Source organism: Vulpes vulpes, chromosome 5 (genome assembly GCF_048418805.1).
Source record: "Vulpes vulpes isolate BD-2025 chromosome 5, VulVul3, whole genome shotgun sequence".
Lineage (NCBI taxonomy): Eukaryota > Metazoa > Chordata > Mammalia > Carnivora > Canidae > Vulpes > Vulpes vulpes.
Window position 1 is genome coordinate 66,283,960 of NC_132784.1, and position 22,889 is coordinate 66,306,848.

Sequence of the window (22,889 nt, forward strand, 5' to 3'; positions counted from 1 at the left end):
TAAAACAGAGCAGTGATTGTATCTAACCTAATAGACTTACTATAAATTTCAGCTGATGCCTGACTTTATACCCATCCAAGTTGTTTGAAGTCCAGATTTTTTTTCTTGGATAACTAATGATTGTCAAAGTGTAGTGAACAAAATATTGGTGATTGCAATAATCCATTATCACTATATGTACTTTGGCTAATCCACACTTCTACCTAACGTAAAATGCTACATTTCCAGTGTCAGTTCATGTCCCATAAAGAATAAAACCAGTCTATCATGTACACTTTAGGTGATGGGATATATTGGTTGAGAGTATGGAATCAAACACAACTGTCTGGTTTCAGATTTCAGCTCTACTAAGTACTAGCTGTATAACTTTGGACAAGTTACTTAAATATGAAGTGCTCAGGATAGTGTCTGACGCATAGTACATGCTTAGTAAATGTTAGCTGTTATTACAATTCATTATTTTATCTAAATGCTCTGGTACATACAGAGTATTAGATGCTCTGGTACCATTGGCAGAATGGAATTGCTTTTGCTTTGATCTGCATTCTTGAAGAAAAACATTCACTTTTTAAAATTGTGGTAAAATACAAATAACATAAAATTTACCATTATAATAATTTTAAAGTATACAACTCAGTGCCATTAAGTATGTTCACAATGTGCAGTCATCAGCAGTATCTAGTTCTAGAACTTTTTCATCACCTGAAATGGAAATTCCATATCTATTAAGTAGTCACTCCCCATTACCTGCTACTCACAGTCCCAGCAACCACTGTTGTACTTTCTATGGATTTCCTGTTGTGGATATTTCATATAAATAGAATCATAAAATATGTAGCTTTTTGTGTCTGTTATATATGTATTATGTTCTAGCATGTAACAGCACTTCATTCCTTTTTAGTGTTGAATAATACTTCCAGGATGGAAACCCAAATGTCCACTAATAAGTGAATGGATTAACAAAATGTAGTATACTCACGATGGAGTATTTGAGAGAGCAGAGGGAGAGAGAGAAGCAGGCTCCCCGCTGATCAGGGACACCCCCCACACACACACAAATACATGGCTCTATCCCAAGGCCTTGAGATCATGACCTGAGCCCCAAAGGCAGACCCTAACCAACTGAGCCACCCAGACACTCCTGTTTCCATCCTTTAACTATTGTGACTAGAGCTGCTATAACATTCATGTACAAGTTCTTGTTTGAACATCTGATTTTGACTCTTTAGATGCATATCTAGGAGTGGAAATTGCTGGATCATATGGTCATTTGCTATTTAACTTATTGAGGAACCACCACCCTATTTTCCATAGTAGCTGCACCGCTTTACATTGTTACCAGCAAAGTCTTGAGGGTTCCAGTTTTCCTTGCTATCACTTACTAATTTCCCCTTCTTTTTTTTTTTTGACTTATGGCCATCACAGTGGATATAAAAATGGTATTTCAAGGCAATTTTGATTTAGCATTCACATTTTTTTCCAAAATATGAAGGGTGGGTGTGGTTTATTATTTTGTATTATCAGCTATATTTATTTCATTGTCTACTTTATTGTGGCCATATTCTTGTCCTCCTGACTATTATCTCTTATCTGTGACTAGACTTTAAACCTTTAAACTTCTTAGAGACAGGGGACCAGGTCTTTTTTTTCCTTTTTAAAGATTTTATTTATTCATGAGAGAGAGAGAGAGAGGGGCAGAGACACAGGCAGAGGGAAGCAGGCTCCATGCAGGGAGCCCAATGTGGGACTCAATCCCGCGCTCCAGGATCAGGCCCTGAGTCGAAGGCAGGTGCTCAACCACTGAGCCACCCAGGTGTCCCGGGACCAGGTTATATATACCACTGGTTATAACCACGAAGACCAGTTATATAGTAGGTGTTATTGTTAGTTTCTTACAAATTGAATAGTATTCTTAGTATTTCACCAGCAGGTTTTTATTCTTTCTCCCCGTTTCTTGATCACTATATCCTAACTTTTTAGCTATCCTACCTATGCTTGTAATTTTCTGTTGAATATTTCTTGTTGAGATTCTGTTTATTTTTCAAGTCCCAACTTAAATGTCTCTTCCTCCTTTTTTCTAAAAAGTCTTCTCCAGCCAGTCTAATATATATATTTTTAAGATATTTTCCATTTATTACTATTTAATTGACACCTGCTTCATCCTGAACATTTTACTTCATTGACTATATCCACATAGCAGCCTACAAGGTGATATTATTCCCAAATTATAGAAGATAATAAGGTTCAGAGAAGTTAAATAACTTTCCCAACTATTATTAGAGCTGATATTTAAATTTAGGGTATCTTTGGCTTTAAAGCTATTGTTATTCCCCCCATGCTATTTTATGCATTTTGCCTTGTGTTGTAGTTGTTGCAGCTGGTTGAAAATCTGATATAGATCTTTGTGCCCATCATAGTATCTTTATCATTCAGTAAATATTTGTTGAATTAATGAAAAGGCGGATTTATATTAAAAATGCATGGGACACCTGGGTGGCTCAGGGGTTGAGCGTCTGCCTTGGGCTCCGGCCGTGATCACAGGATCTGGGATCAAGTCCCACATCAGCCTCCTTGCGGGGATCCTGCTTCTCCCTCTGCCTGTGTCTCTGCCTCTCTCTATATATATCTCTCATGAATTTAAAAAAAAAGAAAGAGAAAGAAAAGAAATGCTTAACAGGTTTGGGAAATAACCCTTTTGAACAAAAGAATTGGGGTACCTGGGTGGCTTAGTCAGTTAAGCGTCTGCCTTCAACTCAGGTCATGATCCCCAGGGTCCTAGGATTGAGCCCCACATAGGGCTCCCTGCTCAGCGGGGAATCTGCTTCTCCCTTTCCCTTTGCCCACCATTCCCCCTGCTTGTGCTTTCTCTCCCACTCTGTCAAATAAATAAATAAAATCTTTAAAAAAATGTATCACTGTGTATAGTGGATCCTTTATTCAAATTATGGGGGATAGATCTAGGTCCTCAAAACTGCTTCAAAACAGTGTTGCTCAGTAGATAAGAGCATTGATTCTAGAGTTGGTCTAGAGTTCCAGGATTTTGTCCTGCAAGTTACATAACACCTGTTTTCTCATCTATGAAATGGAGATTAGTACTTAACATTTAGAGTTGTTGGAACTGCGTGAGATATTGAATAGAAGATTCGTTGCCTGACCATAATGAAATATGCCATAGGAAATTGCTTTTAATATTACCTGTTGTCTTTCCCATTCTCTGTGGTTTGATTTTCTGTTGATTATCCTCTTAAGTGACAACTCTTTGTTTTTTACTTGAATATCTTAAATAGAGGATAGTTTGTTTCCTTCCACTTGTATTTTATATTCTTAATATATTTAAGGATAGTAGTGGCTCAGTAGAGATGATTGATACGTCTTTCATGGCAGGGAGTCGTCGCATGGTGGATGTCATGGATGTGAATACACAAAAAGGCATTGAAATGACCATGGCTCAGTGGACACGCTATTATGAAACCCCAGAGGAGGAGCGAGAAAAACTCTATAATGTCATCAGCCTAGAGTTCAGCCACACCAGGCTGGAGAACATGGTGCAGAGGCCCTCCACGGTTAGTCTAATTATTTTTTCCACATTATCATTGTCATCCAAAGGGTTGTTTATATATAATGGGGAGAATTTATAACTTTTTATATATACCAAGATGAAATTGATGAAATAGTTTGATAATAACTCATTTTTAGAAAGTTCACCATTTTCTAAAATCACTTAATTTTATATAGAGACGGGCAATTTAATTATGCTTACCAGTAACTTAATTTAAGAACATTGGTCTTTGCATGTAATGGAAAAATGTCTTGAAATTCACTCTTAAAAGAACTGTCAGTATGAAGTTTGACTAATTTTATCTTGTGGGTTTACACTTGCTGAAAAGCTTGAGGGAAAACTAGTTTAGAGACAAGTGATCAATTTTATGAGATGGTTTCTTGAGCAGATTCCACTGGATGACTAGTATCAATAAACTGACAAGCCATCCTAAGAAAAAGTTGTTTTTGATCCTTAGCTCTCCTGAAGATACTGATTTAGCTCATCTCTTTGCAAAGTAGTGGCTGTCTACAGACTGTTGAAACACTTATTTCGCTTTTGAAATATGCCTAGTCATTTAATTCCTGTCTCAGAACTCACTTGAGTTACATATTTCAACTACAACAGCAGAACTTGTAATATTCTAATCATTTCCTTTAAAGTCAAGATCTCAGGGACGCCTGGGTGGCTCAGCGGTTGGGCGCCTTCCTTTGGCTTGGGCCGTGGTCCTGGGATCCGAGATCGAGTCCTGCATTGGGCTCCCTGCAAGGAGCCTACTTTTCCCTCTGCCTGTATGTCTTTGCCTCTCTCCTCTCAGCCTGTGTCTCTCATGAATAAATAAATAAATCTTAAAAAAAAAAAAAGTCAAGATCTCAGTGTTTTATTCTATCTTCATTTAAATTATCCTAATTATACCTTTTGACTTTCAAAGTTAAAATATGATTGCTTTTATTTTGTTATTTTATGTATACACCTACATTTAGCTTACTAGTAAGTTGCATTGTTATCATCACTAAGAATTGTTATGTACAGACCAGCAAGAAAATGTTCTCAGTATTTCACTATTATCTGAAGAGACAGTATAATTTTTTGTCACTACTTCTTATTACTGAAGATGCTACAACTAAATACAGAATTTCTCAGGGTGCTTGAATGGCTCAGTCACTTAAGTGTCCTCCTACTCTTGATCTCAGCTCAGGTCTTGACCTCGGGGTTATGAGTTCAAGCCCCGTGTTGAGTCTGCATTGGGCTCTACACCTGGTCCCATATTTTTAAAAAATAATAAAATAAATAAAAAATATGGGGCACCTGGGTGGCTCTATTGGTTAAGCATCTGAGTCTTGATTTCATCTTGGGTCATGATCTCAGGGTCATAAGATCAAGCCCAAGTGTTGGATTCCACACTGAGCAGAGCCTGCTTAAGATTCTGTCTCTCCCTCTGCCCCTCCCTGCTTGCTCTCTTATTCTCTCAAAAATAATTAATTAAATGGAAAAAAAATACAGAATTTCTCATTAAGAAAGCTTTATCTCCCTAGAATGATAAAAATTCTTTTTATATTATCATTTGTTTGGCCATGTGGAAATACAGGAAGATACATGGTTAGAATTTAGTCTTGTCAGAAATACAGGAAGATAGGTGGTTAGAATTTAGTCTTGTCAGGGGCACCTAGGTGATACAGTTGGTGAAGCATCCAGCTCTTGGTTTTGGCTCAGGTTGGGATATCAGGGTCATGAGATCCAGCCAAGGGGCTCCATGCACAGAGTCTACTTAAAAGATTCTCTCTCTCTCTCCCCTCAACACACTCTCTCAAATGAGTCAGTCTTTTTTTAAAAAAAGAATTTAGTCTTGTCATTAGTCAAATACGATTCACTTAATAAATAAATAATAAAGGGCACCTGACTGGCTCAGTAGATAGAGCATGCAACTCTTGATCTCAGGGTCTTGAGTTCAAGGCCCACATTGAGCATAGAGCTTACTTTAAAAATTGTGTTTTTACTTTCGTTTTTTGTTTTTAATGTACAGTTCAGTGGTTTAAAAGAAAGAATAAGGGATGCCTGGGTGGCTCAGCGGTTGAGCATCTGCCCTCAGCTCAGGGCGTGATCCTGGGATCAAGTCCTGCATCAGGCTCCCTGCAAAGAGCCTGCTTCTCCCTCTGCTTGTGTCTCGGCCTCTCTCTCTGTGAATTGATAAATAAAATCTAAAAAAAAAAAAAGGATAAGAGATGTAAGAATCACGGAAACATTATAATATTTATAGATTAACATTGTTAATATTTTTAGAATTTCAATTTAAAAATAAAATGATTATAGCTACAAAAGTAAAACTTACAGGGCACCTGGGTGGCTAAAGTTTTCAACTCTTGGTTTCAACTTGATGGTGATCTTGGGTTATAGGATGGGGCCCCCCATGGGACTCTCTGCTTGGCAGGGAGTTGGCTTGTCCCTGTCCCTCTGCTCCTTCCCATACTTGCATGGGTGCACTCTTGCTCTCTCTGTCTCTCCCTCTAAGGTTTATAAATAAAATCTTTAAAAAAGTAAAACTTATTCATACTTTTCCATTCTTAAAATTTAGAAATGTGTCGTTCACACATGAAGCCTTATTTGTAACATCTTAATTTATTCATTTTCTTTTAATGATAAAAAATGCTGCATCATTCTATAACAGAAAAATAATGGACCATTAAATGGAGGAGTAGAACTGTGGAAGGGCTCAGAAATAGAACAATTTCTAGATGGGGCACCTCGGTGGCTCAGTCAGTTAAGCATCTGCCTTCAGCTCAGGTCATGATCCCAGAGTCCTGGGCTCCCTGCTCAGTGGGGGAGTGTGCTTCTCCCTTTCCCTCTGCTTACTGCTCCACCTGCTTGTGTGCACATGCTCTCTTTCTATCAAATAAAATCTTAAAGAAAAGAAAAAATTTTCTAGTGGGCAGAGAACAATGAACCAGTATTTTTTAGGGACCTAAAACATGGCTGGAAAGATTGAGCTATTACCAAGGTCACCTGAAAGCAGGAAAACTTTTAATGACCTTGCTATGTAAGGAGCAGTATGCTTATTCTGCTGAGGCATTATTTATTTATTTACTGGAGTATTTTTCCCTGAAGTGTATCCCTCCATTTATCTAAGTCTTTTCCAATATATCTCAATAATGCTTTTTCGAAAACCAACTTTATTGAGGTACAATTGACATACAATAAAGTATACCCATTTTAAGTGTACGCTTCAATGAGTTTGAACAAATACACTTATTCATGTAACAATCTTTCACATAAACTACATAATCTTTTGTTCTCTATGAAATTCACACCTTCGGAATTAGCTTATTATTTGTTCAAGTGCCTGCCACATGCTGAACACTATGCTAGGTGCTAGAGGACCTATGGAAAATAAAGTCCTTCTCATTCTCAAAGTGCTTAGAGTCTCACAGGGAAGAAAGACCAGAGGATAGACATTTCTGCAAACTACAATAATGGTGAGTGCCTTAAATGTGAATAAATAGAGTACTGTGGGAGCAATAGGAAGGACCCCTCTAACATAACTGGAGGAGAATTAAGGAGGGGAAGCTCTTTGGAGGAAGTGATAGCTAAGCTTGACATAAAGGAAACAAGGAGGCAAAGGGAAAGAAAACCAGAATTCTAGGCAGGAGTAGTCTGTGTAAAAAGTAGGAGCAAGAAAAAAAAAAAAAAAAGTAGGAGCAAGGAAAGGAAAGTGGGCAACCTTTAAGTGCCTTTTATAGGTTATTAGCATAAAGAGTGAGTCTGTGGTGGGGAGAGATTATTTTCTGCTGTCATTCTATCAGTACTTGAGAGATAGATGAAAAACAACATAAACGATGTGCAAATTTGCTTGGTAATGGGAAAGTTAATTCATGGAAGGCATGGGGGGGTTTTTGTGCAGCATATGAATAGATTAGGTCCTAGGTATTGGACTTCTTACCATTTTGGCCCTAGTATTGAGGCAGAACAGGTAGAAACTGGTGATTACCTCTACTGGAGACTTGCTCTCTCATGGATCAGGCCATTTAGCAAAAGTCCTATCCAGAGCTTAAAGATTAACCTAAGGAGAAAAATATAAATACCTTAACACAATATTCTCTTGGTAGTCAGATGATACCTAATAATACCAATGAAAAGGAGGTGCCAAGGGGCACCTGGGTGGCTCAGTGGTTGAGCATTTACCTTTGGCTCAGGTTGTGATCCCAGGGTCCTAGAGCTTGCTTCTCCCTCTGCCTAGGTCTCTGCCTCTCTCTCTGTCTCATGAACAAATAAAAATCTTAAGGGAAAAAAAAAAAAATTCATGTGTTCCTAACCCTTCCTTTCCCCATCCAGACATAAGAGCTTATAGTGTCTTGAACAAGTAAGATACTCATTATTTTGTTAAAGGCTTTCCAAAGGAGAATACCAGGAGATGGGAGATGCTGACCACTACGTGAAGAAAACAGAAAGTAGACTTTGTGGGAAAGAAAGGAAGGTGGAGTTCATTGAGTGTTCTAGGCCCAGTGGATGCTTGGTTAAAACTGTTGGCTTTCTGAACAGAAATCCTTTAAAGTAGAGCCGCAAGTTAAGCTTCATAATTGCTCTTGACAATGACTTGCATGTCATTGGTGATCCCTTCAATCCACTCTCACACAGTTTACATCTGAGTGTTCCCTAGCCACCTGCCTTGTAATATTATACACAGCTTGTATGTATTTATCTAGGTCTATATAGGAAATAAATAATCAAATACAGATTTTGTTTTAAAACTTACCAAATACATGTGTTTATAGCCTTAAGTTAGGTATTTGTAATGTCAGTACTGTACTGGAAACATGGTTTGGCTCACATTTTTATCTCCCTGAGACTTTCTTGGAGGTCAGTGGTTGGATGGTACACACATTTGAAGGTACAGGACATGCTACAATTCATTGTAAAGTGCAGATAAGTTCATACTGCTGTAACTTTCTTTGAGCACATATTATTTAAAATAGATTCCTAGGGACGCTTGGGTGGCTCAGCGGTTGAGCGCCTGCCTTCGGCCCAGAGTGTGATCCTGGAGACCTGGGATCAAGTCCCACATCGGGCTCCCTGTCTGCCTGTGTCTCTGCCTCTGTCTCTTTCTTATGAATAAATAAATAAAGTCTTTTAAAAAATAAAATAGATTACTAAATTCTAGTAATATTATCTTAAGAAGTTTTAACATCTATTTACATGTAGTCCTCACAATATCATTTTGAGTTAATCATCCTTCTTTTACAAATGAGTTCCAGAGACTTGCATGTGAGAGAACATGACAGGCCTGGAACTTCTGATTCCTAACCTAGTAGATTCTATAGCACATTGTTGTGCAAGTCTACAAATCTCCATTGGATTTCTTTCCTTTTTCTTGTTCTTTTTTTTTTTTTTTTTTTTTAAGTTTTGATATCTTAGCTGCTCTAACAGAGTTACATCTTTTGGTAAGTTTGTTGGTACTTTCCAGACTAAGCCTTTTATTGAATCAGAAAAGGACAGCTGATTATACCAGTATTGACACAGAAGTATTGACACAGTATTGACACTGTGTTTTTAATGACATCATTTTGATTAGTGCTACCTTTATGATCATATTCATGGAACCATTAGTCTTTTTTTTTTCACCGAATAATTATGTTTGCCTACTGACCCTTTGATTCACCAGCAGATTGTCTATAATTAAATTATAGTTTGTCAGGGGCTCCTGGGTGGCTCGGTCGGTTAAGCATTGGGCTCTCGATCTCAGCTCAGGTCTTGATCTCAGGGTCATGAGTTCAGGCCTTGTATTGAGCTCCATGCTGGATGTGGAGCCTACTTTAAAAAGTAAATTAAATAAAGAAGTCATAGTCTTCCATTGTGTATTTTGAGAAATTCTATTTTTCTTGACTTTAAAGTTCTCTTTAATCCCCATCCTTCCATTGAATTCTAAATGTTTCTTCTTTCTTTTTCAAGGTGGATTTCATTGACTGGGTAGACAACATGTGGCCAAGGCACTTGAAGGAAAGTCAGACTGAATCAACAAATGCCATCTTGGAGATGCAGTACCCCAAAGTACAGAAGTAAGTGGCTTTCCCTGCATATCCTCAGGTGCATTGGGAAACCAAAGTGATAGCAAAGACTGGTTCCTGCCTTCGGAGCCTTGCTCTGTGTCCTGAATGATCAAAAAGATGAATTAATTCTTTAAACAGTAGGCTTTACAGTTCCCAAGGGAAGAGTGTGTATAACAATGTCAAAACCATGATTACATAGTTTAAAGAAAATGTATTCTCTGGTACATTGAAATTGTGTTCCTTGCACTTGGAATTGATTAGGTAGAAAATGGGTGCAAAGGGGGAGAATGTGGCATTGTGGTAAAGCAGGTTCTCTTTTTTTCATCAGTGCACTAATACTGCTTTTTTTGGGTCAGGTACTGTCTAATGAGTGTTCGAGGCTGCTATACTGACTTCCATGTGGACTTCGGTGGTACCTCTGTTTGGTATCATATCCATCAAGGGGGAAAGGTATGGTCATAGTTATGATGGGGGTTGGAATCTGAAGCTGGTTTTATGATTCTGCTTCAGTTCATGCATGCTTAATATACCCTGGAAATTAATCTATTAGGGAATTGTCCTCTATTCTAGAGAGAATTGTAGATTAAGTTGACCTTCTTGGCTAGACTTCAGTAGGAATTGATACTCTTCTAGTCTATCATTACACCAATATTGGCACAATACTTAGTAAACCTCAGCAGTCCTCTATTTTTAGATTCCCAGGGCAGAATTCTGCACATGAAGCAAGGAAGTGGTTTTAGGAAGACAAGTTAATTTCTTTACATGGAAATGTAATAATGTAATAGAAAGCAGTACAAATTTTATATGGATTCACAATGATACCAACAAATTATGAAGGCATTGATCTGAACTGTGGCCAAAGGAAGCCTTTAATTCCTTTCCAAGGAAGGATATGAATAGATTTTGAAAGATTATTCTTATTCATAAAGAATTATGTTCAAACAAGCTTGTCAGATTGTTTTTAAATGCTATGTGAGAATAGAATCTAGGATTAATGTCAGAGGTTCATACTATTATACTCTTATTGTTATCCTTTTTCCCCTTTGCTAGAAGTGGATACATTTGTGAAAGAAAAAGTAGAACTGGATTGAAAACATAATGCTTTTAAATGTGAGGTCCTGGGGATCCCTGGGTGGCTCAGCAGTTTAGCAAACGTGTGCCTTTGGCCCAGGATGTGATCCTGGAGTTCCAGGATCGAGTCCCATGTTGGGCTCCAGGCATGGAGCCTGCTTCTCCCTCTGCCTGTGTCTCTGCCCCGCCCCTCTCTGTGTCTATCATGAATAAATAAATAAAACCTTCAAATAAATAAATAAACAAATAAATAAAAATAAATAAAATGTGAGGTCCTAATTTAGAACAACTGTACCTCCTCCAGATCCAAAAGTATTTTGTATATTTTGGATCCATTTCAGTGATTTCTTAAGTTTTTTCCTTTTGGGATCCCTGGGTGGCTCAGCAATTGAGCATCTGCCTTCGGTTCAGGGCGTGATCCCAGAGTTCCAGGATTGAGTCCCACATCAGGCTCCCTGCATGGAGCCTGCTTCTCCCTCTGCCTGTGTCTCTGCCTTCTCTGTGTGTCTCTCATGAATAAATAGATTAAAAAAAAAAAAAAGTTCTTTTGGTCTTGGTTGCTATCCTGGAACAAAGCAACCTAGGCCTATCTCTTGAAATATTGTACCTAACTGTATTTCTTAGGACTATAGAGGCCAGACAACTAGGGGCAAGTAAGGGATTTCCTAGGTAGCAAACTGAATGCCCCTCTTCTCTCTCAGTCCTGGGTGTGTTCTAGACTCCATAATCAAACCCCAGGGAAGCTCTAATGCCATTTCCACAAGTGAAGGACAAAAAAGATCTACTTCGTTAGGGCCTTTAGAATTTCCCAAAAGGTCAGGTTCTATATGCTAGGAGAATTGCTTTCTGCTCTTCTATCTGTTGGCCTTAATGTTGTACCTGTTGAGGGAGATGACTGGGTCATGTCAATGGCTGTTAACAGACTGAAGTTTTTTAACTCACAGGTCTTCTGGCTCATCCCCCCTACAGCCCACAACCTGGAGCTGTACGAGAATTGGCTGCTGTCAGGGAAACAGGGAGACATCTTTCTGGGTGACCGGGTGTCAGATTGCCAGCGCATTGAGCTCAAGCAGGGCTATACCTTCGTCATTCCCTCAGGTAAGCAAGGTGGGAAAAACGGGTTGTTTAGCCACTGTTCTGATTGTTCCCCATTCTCTTAAGGGATGGCTGCAAGTGCTAGAGTGCAGATATTTTTTATCAGGTCACTAGTTACAAAATAAGTAGTTGGGAGCACAGATTTTGGAGTCACAGACATGTATTAGAATTCTGACTATGTGTTTACCTGCTGATACCATGTTGGTCAAATACTCTGTCACATTTTGTTTTGAGGGGTAAATGGAAATAAACGTAAACTCTCTTGTACTGTGTCTTCACAGTAGGTGCTCCCATAAATAGAAGCAACATTTGTTAAGCTTGCTGTATGCCAAACACTTTACGTGCATTTTCTGATTTAATGCTAACAACCATATAAAGTTTAATTTTTATAGAGAACATTAGTTTTATAGAGGATATTGAGGCTACAAGAGATTTAATAACTTGACCAACCACTAAATGGCAGAATCAGAGTAAAATGTGTGATCTAGGAGTCTAGTTTTCTGAGAGACCCGTATTATAACATGTGCTTAAGCCACTGCCCTCCACTCCCTTTCTTCTAGGCTGGATTCATGCTGTGTATACTCCTACAGACACATTAGTCTTTGGAGGCAATTTTTTGCATAGTTTCAATATCCCCATGCAATTAAAAATATACAACATTGAAGATCGGACACGGGTAAGTAATTCTGTGTAGCAACTGGATGTGAAAAAGATTGTGTCCATTTAAGACAGATGTTATAAGAGATTCATTGGTAGTTATCTCAAAACTTCGATTTTTCTGTGAGTTAAAATGCAGTGTTGACATTTCAGGGGCGCTGAGAAGAAGGCTTTAATGAGGTCTACGTTGCTTGGTTTGGGGGACTCTGATTCTTTGAGGTTCTTGGTATCTTGGATTTTTATAGGGCTAGAAGTGAACATTGGGGAATCTCTTGAGCCATGTTTTTATTTTTTATGCTCTTAGAATAATTAGATATAATGGGATTTATCAATTTAGGAGTCACGACTTTGAATTCATGTATCTTTCTTTACTCCAATTACTGTCCAGCACCCAAACTGTTGTACTTGAATAAATCAATGTGATACTGCTTTTCCCAGCTGGGGTTCCTTGAGAGAGTGAAGTCCTTTAGAAAATGATTTGTGCATCTTATTCTCTTAGTTTTCTGTGGGAGGGTACATAGCCGATATCATTCTACATATATATGAAAAAAGTTAATTCCTTACAATGCAGTGGATGTCCTGGCAAGAGTTGGCAAACTTTTTCCATAAAGAATCAGATAGTGAATGTTTTTGGTTTTGTGGGCCATACAATATCTACTGCAAGTACTTCACTGCCTTGTAGAATGAAATACTTAAATAAATGAGCATGGCTCAAATGAAACAAAATTTTATTTATGGACAGTGAAATTGAATTTCATATAGGTTTCCCGTATCACAAAATGCTCTAATTTTAGTTTAGTGGGTGTTTGTTTGTTTTGGGTTTTTTAGTCATTTAAGAATGTGAAAACACTGTTACCTCACAGGCCTTAAAAAAATAGATCAGATCACTAGTAGATCAGTTTGCTGGTCAACCCATGTCATAAGGAAACAGGGCTTAATTCTTTAGCAGAACCCAAGCTGATAAGGGCTGAATTACAGATGATTAAGGTATAGGGATGCCTGGGTGGCTCAGCAGTTGAGCGTCTGCCTTTGGATCAGGGTGTGATCCTGGAGACCTGGGATCAAGTCGCACATCGGGCTCCCTGGATGGAGCCTGCTTCTCCCTCTGCCTGTGTCTCTGCCTCTCTCTCTCGGTGTCTCTCATGAATAAATAAATAAAATCTTAAAATAAATGAATGGTATAGATAGATGGTATTGACCTTAAACAGCAATTAGAGTATAGAGTCTTTAGAGGGCAGTGCTGTTCCCAATTTGCTCTCAAGTAGTTCAGCAGAATAATAATGAGTATATATGAATAGAGATTAGCAAATGTGGGTAAGTGTTAATAGCTGGTGAATCTCGAATAATGCTTTAGGCACTGTTCATGATACTGTTCTTAGAACTTTTTGATGAATTTGAAATTTTTCAAAGTGAAATTTTAAAAATTGCAAGTAGTGAAGAATTTACAATTTTTAGAAAGAATGATCATTGACTTACTTACTGTGAACATGGTCACTTAGCCATTTTAGTGCCTGTTTTGAAACCTGTATTTTGGTTAGGAGCTACCTATTATCTTACACACAGGAGTACTATTGTTGGAGTTATAGGGATTACCCTATTCGAAATAAGAAGATGCAGTTCTGGGACCCCTGGGTGACTTAGTCATTTAAGGAGCCAACTCTTCATTTTGGCTCAGGTCAGGATCTCAGGGTCCTGGAATCCAGCTCCACGCTCAGTGGGGAGTCCGCTTCGGGATTCTGTCTCTCCCTATGTCCCTTCCCCTGCTCATGCGCTTTCTTTCTCAGATATATAAATAAGTCTTTTTAAAAAATGGGGCTCCTAAAAAAATGGGGCTCCTGGGCAGCCCAGGTGGCTCAGCGGTTTGGTGCCACCTTTCAGCCCAGGGCCTGATCCTGGAGACCCTGGATCGAGTTCCATGTCGAGCTCCCCGCATGGAGCCTGCTTCTCCCTCTGCCTGTGTCTCTGCTTCTCTCTCTCTGTCTCTCTAATGAATAAATAAATAAATTTTTTTAAATGGGCCTCCTGTGCTCAAATATATAAATAAATCTTTAAAAAATGGGGTGCCTGAGTGGTTCATTCAGTGAAGTGTCTGCCTTCAACTTAGGTCATGATCCCAGGGGCCTGGGATCAAGCCCTGCATCAAGCTCCCCTCCCTGCTGAGCAGCTAGCCATTTGTCCTTCTCTCTCTGTCCCTCCTGCTCCTGAGCGCTCAATCTCAAATAAATAAATAAAATCTTTTAAAAAAGATGATGGGGCAGCCCAGGCTCAGCAGTTTAGCGCCGCCTTCAGCCCAGGATGTGATCCTAGAGACCTGGGATCAAGTCCCACGTCAGGTTCCCTGCATTGAGCCTGCTTCTCCCTCTGCCTGTGTCTCTGCCTCCTTCTCTCTCTCTCTCTCTCTCTCTCTCTCTCTCTCTCTCACGAATAAATAAATAAAATCTTAAAAAAAAAAAAAGATGCTGATGCTGCAGTGTTTTTAAAATAAATTTTATAGGGGCATCTGGGTGGCTCAGTTGGTTGAGTGTCTTCAGCTCAGCTCAGGTCATGGTCTTGGTGTCCTGGGATCAAGCCCCTGCAGGGAATCTGCTTCTCCTTCTCCCTCTGCCGCCCCCCTCCGCGCACCCCCTCTCATGTTTCCTCTCGCACGCATGCTCTCTCAAATACATAAAATCTTTTTTTAAGAAAGTGTATCTCTTTGTTTGTTGAGTAATGAAACTATAAGAAAGTAATAAGTTTGAAATTGTAATAATGATAATAGGTAAAATGTTTCAAAAGAGAAATTACATAATTTCATAGTAAAGTACTCTTACTTAACTCCATGGTTCTCAGAGATGATACCACCTATTTACTTAATCTGAAAATGAGGTTTTACAAAGTATTCCCCTTTTTTGGCTAAAAACTACTATATTATGCCCATGAGTTACTGACGTAATTGCTGAGTTGCTCACTGAGGAAGAAAGGGAAAATGTATATTCATTGACATAGGTGAAATGAGTTATCTGTGCATGAAGTTTCTTGCAGACTGTTAAACTTCTAATAACTGATCTTGATTAATATTCCTAGACTTTGTGTATCAAGAAATGTCAAATTTCAGTCTAACCACCATATTATTCCATTTTCTCTATAGCTTAATTCTTTCATTCTAAATAAGGAACTCCTCTGTGTTTCTATAAAAATTTCACTGAGTCACCTGCATAATGTACACAGTGGGTTTTTTTTTTAATTATTATTATTATTGCTTTTTACAACAACCTTTTATGTGCCAGTAGCAATCTGGCATCCATTTAATATGTTAATTTACAAAAATAAAGTGTGTTGTGAATTTAAGACAATATTTTTGGTTTCTTTTGCCATGCCAGTATGGAAATACCATACTATTTAAACTGGAGTGTTGGTGATTATTCTACTAATAGCACTTAAAAGCTTAATAATTCATAAGGAGGATTAAAAAAATCCCCTCCCCCCAAAATTCTAACCCAGTCTTGGAATTTATATACTCTGTAGTGTTTGGCAACATAGATAAAATATAATAAGGTAGGTTGGGTGTGTGATATCTTGGCTGTTGTTAATGCATTCCGATGAGTTCCAAGTAAAAAATAAAAGGTTTAGTGCCCTATTTTTTTTTTAACTGTCAGTATTTACTTAGCTCTCAACAGAATCCTAGAGGGCTTCAGAATTTTGAGTTGTCCTGAACTTTTAATAAAAACCCTTCCAGAAAAGTGTTAATATGTGTAAAAGATGAACAGAGACCTGTGTATTATAATTTTGGGGTACCTAATATCTATTAATTATGTGGTTCCCGGGCAGCCCAGGTGGCTCAGCAGTTTGGCACCACCTTTGGTCCAGGATGTGATCCTGGATCGAGTCCCACGTCCGGCTCCCTGCATGGAGCCTGCTTCTCCCTCTGCCTGTGTCTCTCTCTCTCTGTGTCTCTCATGAATAAATAAGTAAAATCTTTAAAAAAAAAAATTATGTGGTTCCCCCACACACACCTTACCAAAGTAAATTAACTTGACCTTCTTAAAAATAAACTTTTATTTATATATTTTTAAGTAGCCTCTAGGCCTGATGTGGGGCTTGAACTCAAGACCCTAAGATCAAGTTACATGCTCTACTACTAAGCCACCCAGGTGCCCCTAATTTGACTTTAAAATAAAGGAGGAAAAAAAAAGGAGAAAAAAATGTCTTTTAGTTGTTAAAACTGTAGCCACTTAAGATAGTTTCAGAGTGTAGTTCCTCTAAATTGGAAACCTAGTGAAAAGTACGTGCCTCTCTTGCCTTGCAATAAGGAAAGTAATCTCCTCATTCCAGGCATGCTCGGTGAAGGGTTTTGAAAAGGGTCTTGCATCCAGATCTCCATGATTTAGGAATACTACCTGATCTGGAGCTTTGAAAAGAAGATGAGAATGTTCTCAGTTGCATATTCAAAACAATCTTAAACGTATTGTTGGGTTCTCGTTTTGAAAGTTGTCCTCTCTAAAAGAAGATGGCAAAATATATATAGGGTAGTCCCCATTGTTAGTCTTCCTCACTGATTAATCCATGCTGATTTGCCTTTGTTTCAACTATGCTTGATCTGAAGGGCAGTTCTTTTTATTATTATTCAGCTGGAATGATTTCATGCTGCTTCTGGAGAGAATGAAAGGAACTAAAGGCAGTGGCTGATTAGGCCTTGTGGAGCAGCAATCTAATTTGTGGACCTGCCATTGGGGCAGACTGCAAAATACTGTACAGATCAGCTGAGAGCTGATGGTGGGAAAATATGCAGTCTTGTATGTCCTAAACTAGACATAGCTTGAGAATGAGTCTCTAATCATACTTTTCTATAGGTAAGAACATAATTAAAGCATATAACTTCATCTCATAACCTGTTATCCATTAGATCCATTAGATCTTTGTCCCATGGCCTTCTGGGTTAAAATTGTAGTAAAGGCATGACTGCTTGGCAGGCCTTTGTATCCTAAGAACCCTGAAACGGTTTTCTCAACTAAGTATATTGTGTCTTAGGGACGCCTGGGTGGCTTAGCGGTTGAGCGTCTGCCTTTGGCTCAGGGCCTGATCCCAGATCCAGGATGGAGTCCCATATCAGGCTCCTTGCATGGAGCCTGCTTCTCCCTCTGCCTGTGTCTCTGCCTCTCTTTCTGTGTCTCTCATGAATAAATAAATAAAATCTTAAAAAAAAAAAAAAAAAAGTATATTGTGTCTTACTCTAACACTTTACTCTGTCCCAGAACTTACTTTTTGATACTTTCCCAAGACACCTTTTTGGTGGTTCTTAAATACCTTTTAATTTTAGTGATTGTTTCCCAAGACCAGCAATGTTTAGGTTGACAGATCCAGTTAGGTTCTCCCTACCTATTGACTAGAGTATCTTCCCTAGGTTTATTTTTGCAGTGATTCAATTTGTCTTACTCTTTTATCTTGTAAATTGTTATCAGCTTGTTTTTCTCATTATTTTGTTCCCACATAGGTTCCAAATAAGTTCCGTTATCCATTTTACTATGAGATGTGTTGGTACGTGTTGGAGCGCTATGTGTACTGCATAACAAACCGCTCCCACCTAACTAAGGAATTTCAAAAAGAGTCCCTCAGTATGGGTAAGTGTTCTGCATAAACATGAATTTACCTGCTTCGAACTACCAAATTCATTCATTGGAGTTCAACGCTGTTTATAACCGATCTCCTACCCAGACATGAATTACTAGGCAAAATGAAATATCTGGATCTCTCCTTTGTCTGAATTAATTTTAGCTCTGTAAGAAAGATAATCATTTGTCTACTATGTGTTCTTGTATAAAGAATGGCAAAAAAAAAAAAAAAAAAGAAAGAAAAGAAAAAGAATGGCCTTTGGCACAATAAACACTAAAAACATGTCCTCATGCTAACTTTTACTATATTCCAGGCACTTTACTAAGCAGTTTACATACATTAAGTTCTGATTATTACCTGTGAGGTAGGTACTGTAATCTTCATTTTACAAATGGTGACATTAAGTTTCAAGGAGATTAAAAAACTTGTTCATGATCTTATAGTTAATAAGTGAGAAAGCTATAGTTTGAATCAAGTTGGTAAGACTCTAAAGTCTATATCCTTAACCTGTATGCTTCAATGTTTCCCCAATTTGTATCAAGAGAAGTATTTTATCGGATGGCAAGATACTTTCAGTTACACATTTTTAGGCTGTTACATGCCCTAAGGTGCAGAGGAGCCAAGACTGAAATATCCTGTGGTCACATCTTCCATGGAATCTTCAGTCTAAGCGAGATATTTTTTTGCTTCAGCATTTTCCTTTGAAGATAGTTTATATTCTTGTTTGAAAATAAAAAATGACCACCCAGTACATGAAAGCAGGATACAGAATTGTATATGCAGCATAATCCCAGTGCAAGCGTAGTCATGCACATATGCTTAGAAAAAGATGGAGGGGCACCTGCATGGCTCGTCAGTTAAGTGCCTTCAGATCAGGTCATGATCTCAGGGTCCTGGGATGGAGCCCTGCATCGGGCTCCCTGTTCAGTGGGAAGCCTGTTTTTGTCTCTCCCTCTGCCTACTGCTCCCCCTGCTTGTGCGTGCTCGCTCTTGCTCTCTCTGTCTCTCTCTCTCTCTCTCTGTCAAATAAATAAATAAAATTTTTAAAAAGAGAGAAAGAAAAAGATGGAAAGAAAATATATCAGCTGTTGACTTTTTATCCAAGGATGGAGGGATAAGGGGTGACTTATTTACTTCTTTGCACCATCCTATATTTTCAAAATTAATAGTAAATATAGATTATCTTTTTTCCCATTGGATTGGTTAACTTTTATAGTTTTTTATAGTTTTCTTTTTATAGTTTTCTTTTTTTTTAAGTTTTTATTCAATTTCCAGTTCATTCAAATTCCAGTTAGTGCAGTGTAATATTAGTTTCAATGGGCAGTATAGTGATTTGTCTCTTCATACAGCACCTGGTGCTCATCACAATTACCCTTCTTAATCCCATCACTTATTTCACCCATACCTCCACCCACCACCCCTCTGGTAACCATCAGTTTGTTTGTATGGTTAAGAGTCTGTTTCTTGTATTACTTTCATAATAAAGAATCAGTGAACATTTAACAATTTTTCTTTTGTTAAAACTTGACTATCAAAATCTTCCTTTTAAAAAAATACTTGCTTTATTTTGTTAGCCATATTGATAGGATTTCAATTCTGAAGTTTGTAATTTTATGACCAGAACTTTTAACAAAACTATGAGTAATGTGCTTCGTACTATCTGCTTTTTAAAAAGTTATGAAATCATAACCTCAAATTTCAGTTTGGACTTGAAACTAATTCACAGCCATTTTCAGCTGACTTATTTCTAGCACACAGTTGACGGACCCTTCCCCAACCTTTTGAAAAATCAATTGATCATTCACATAGTTGTCCTTCTGACTCAGGAACATATTCTTACCTGTAACTATGATTTTCAGCAGTGGGCAAATGGGTTGAGATAAAGAGAGACCATTTTAAAATGTCACAGCTTCATCATTTATAACCTCAGCATCCCTCCCATGCTGCTGTTTTCTCTTGTTGATCACATGGTCAAGTGTCATGTTCTTACTATATTTTTTCTTCCTACTGGCAGATTTGGAGTTAAATGGGTTGGAATCTGGAAATGGGGATGAGGAAGCAGTGGATCGAGAACCAAGGCGCCTGAGCAATAGGCGTTCTGTCCTCACTAGCCCTGTAGCCAATGGGGTCAACCTGGATTATGATGGACTGGGCAAAACCTGCCGAAGTCTTCCAAGTCTGAAGAAAACCTTGTCAGGGGACTCATCCTCTGACTCTAGCCGGGGCTCCCACAATGGCCAAGTGTGGGATCCTCAGTGTAGTCCCCGAAAGGACAGACAGGTGCATCTGACCCATTTTGAGCTTGAAGGCCTTCGCTGTCTTGTAGATAAGTTGGAGTCTCTGCCACTGCACAAGAAATGTGTCCCCACAGGAATAGAAGATGAAGATGCTCTTATTGCTGACGTGAAGGTAAGGGTTGGTTATGTTGTATAACAGCCACTGATCTGGCTGGGGCAGGCATTTTCTCAATTCTTAGAAAGTACAGGAATTCTGGTTAATCCCTGGTGCATTCAGAAAGAAGTTAATATGTACGTGTGAGTGTGTGTGTTGTACAGTGTTTGATTTCCTAGAATGAGATTAGGTCCCTGCTATGAAAATACTGACACTTGTATGTTCAGTTAGGACTTAAATTTAGTCCTAAAAATGCAGATTTCAGATACATCCTAAAAATAAAGGCGAACCTAAGAAAGTATCAGTATTAGGAAATACTAAATTTAAACAAGTTATCCTCAAATAGAGGCTTGTTTCAGAATAAAAGTGGCCAATAGCCATCTCCAGCAGTCTCACCCCAAGCAGACAAGAAGCTTTTTTTATGCTGGGTGTTGTTGAATAGGTTTCACATATTTAGTTTCAAATTTATCTACTACTAAGATTTAAATTAAAAAAAGACTTAAATACATCAAGACAGCTTGAGAAGTATCTTTATAAGTATAATCTGTCCTGGGGCGCCTGGCTGGCTCAGTCAGTGGAACACGTGGCTCTTGATCTCAGGGTAGAGAGTTCAATCCCCACATTGGGCATAGAGATTTTAAGAAAAGACAAACATAACAACCTATCCTATTGCTTTATCAAGTTTCTTCACGTTATATTTTTTTCTACTTTTTCAAGAGCTCTCCCAGTATTAGTTATTTTCAGAGCCTATTCCAACCTTCATGTATTGATCTCAAAGGAATGAACTTATTTTTCAGGAATCCAGATTTCAGCTGTCTAAATTGGAGGAAGGTCTTTTAAGTTTTTCCTCACAAATAACCATTACCATGAATACCAAAAAGTATAAAGATGGGAATATTAATATTCTCTTTAAATCATCACTTGGAACTACATTTTGGGTACAGGGCATGTGAATTAGAAAACTGGTTTGCAATTGGTAATATGTGTTTATTTTCAAAACCTATCATACAGATTATTTTAAGCCACAGAGAATTTATATTGAATAATTTTATGTGCCCTAAGAAAGATGGGCTAAATATTTCAGTATGTCTGTTCCATCCCTGACTCCTTATTCACATTTTTCCTTGGCTACTTCTGCCATCCACCTCAGGAAAGAATTCTGATCTCCGGGATAGGACCTGAAGTTTTTTTTTTTTTCTGCTTTTTCTTTTTATGGTAAACTGTTTAATTGTATCTTACCATTTATGCATCAGTGAAAGGGTAAAAAACTAAAGAGGCTAAAAAAGAGTGGTATCTGGTGAGGTTGGTCCTCTCTAGTAGTGATAGAAATGAGACAGTTGGTTTTATAGTTTGGTTTTATAAGGTTTGTTCTAAAAGAGGTGTTGAGACGCCTGGATGGCCCAGCATTTGAGCGTCTGCCTTTGGCTCAGTTTGTGATCCTGGTCCGGGATCAAGTCCCACATCAGGCTCCCTGTGGGGAGCCTGCTTCTCCCTTTGTCTATGTCTCTGCTTCTCTCTGTAATTCTCAGGAATAAATAAAATCTTAAAAAATATAAAATAAATAAAATAAAATAAAATAAAATATAAAATAAAATATAAAATAAATAAAATAAAATAAAATATAAAATAAATAAAATAAAATAAAATATAAAATAAATAAAATAAAATAATAAAAGAGACAGGTGTTATCATTGTAGCTTGTATTTAGGGGAGGAGATGATAAAGTTCCAGATAGTTCTATAATGATTGATGTGCAGCAAAATAAACTTAGCCATACTTTTCCAGACTCATAAACTAGATTCCAAATTGACTTTCCACCCTTGAATGAGAAAGAACATTTAAATTTTTTCTTTTCTATTGTGATAATAGGACATATGTATTTTTACTTTCCTGAGAGTTTGACTCTAGCATCTTTCCTTTTTTTCCTCAGAAGTTTCTTTTTTATGTAGCTATTCCATCATAGGTACATGTAGGAAACATTAATTAATTTGCCTTTAGGATCCATAAGAAGAAAGATTTCTAAGTTTATATCTCACTGACATTCCTTTGGTCCGGATATCTATATTTCATTAAAAAGATTAAGGGATTTAGGGGATCCCTGGGTGGCTCAGTGGTTTAGCGCCTGTCTTCAGACCAAGGCGTGATCCTGGAGTCCCGGGATCATCGGCCTCCCTGCATGGAGCCTGCTTCTCCCTCTGCCTGTGTCTCTGCCTCTCTCTCTCTCTCTCCCTCATGAATAAATAAATAAAATCTTAAAAAAAAAAAAAAGATTAATGGATTTGACTCCATTGAATCCAGTTGTAGGAAGCCATATTATAATCCACTAGTCAGTTGTACAAGGTCAAGTATCCTGATAAAAGTACATAAACTCCCTTACTAAAGTAGTTAAGATATTTAAGGAGGCAGAGTGACCAAAAAAAAAAAAAAAAAAAAAAAAGGGAGGCAGAGTGATGGAAAATGTAGAAAAATTTGCATCAAATGCTAAGCAGAATAAAAGGAGGCAGCAAGAA

At 38.0% G+C, this 22,889-nt stretch overlaps 1 protein-coding gene across 7 annotated transcripts in view; it reads left to right on the plus strand.

Annotated features, from left to right (window-relative positions):
- KDM2A (lysine demethylase 2A) overlaps window positions 1–22,889 on the plus strand; it is a 153,093-nt gene that overhangs the window by 106,171 nt on the left and 24,033 nt on the right. For all 7 annotated transcript variants that reach the window (XM_026004312.2, XM_026004313.2, XM_026004314.2 and 4 more), the window contains 7 exons: window positions 3,385–3,563; window positions 9,479–9,585; window positions 9,933–10,026; window positions 11,592–11,745; window positions 12,303–12,418; window positions 17,870–17,996; window positions 20,003–20,397. In XM_026004312.2, coding sequence (XP_025860097.1) covers window positions 3,385–3,563; window positions 9,479–9,585; window positions 9,933–10,026; window positions 11,592–11,745; window positions 12,303–12,418; window positions 17,870–17,996; window positions 20,003–20,397 — 1,172 coding nt within the window. The remainder of the gene's footprint in view (window positions 1–3,384; window positions 3,564–9,478; window positions 9,586–9,932; window positions 10,027–11,591; window positions 11,746–12,302; window positions 12,419–17,869; window positions 17,997–20,002; window positions 20,398–22,889) is intronic.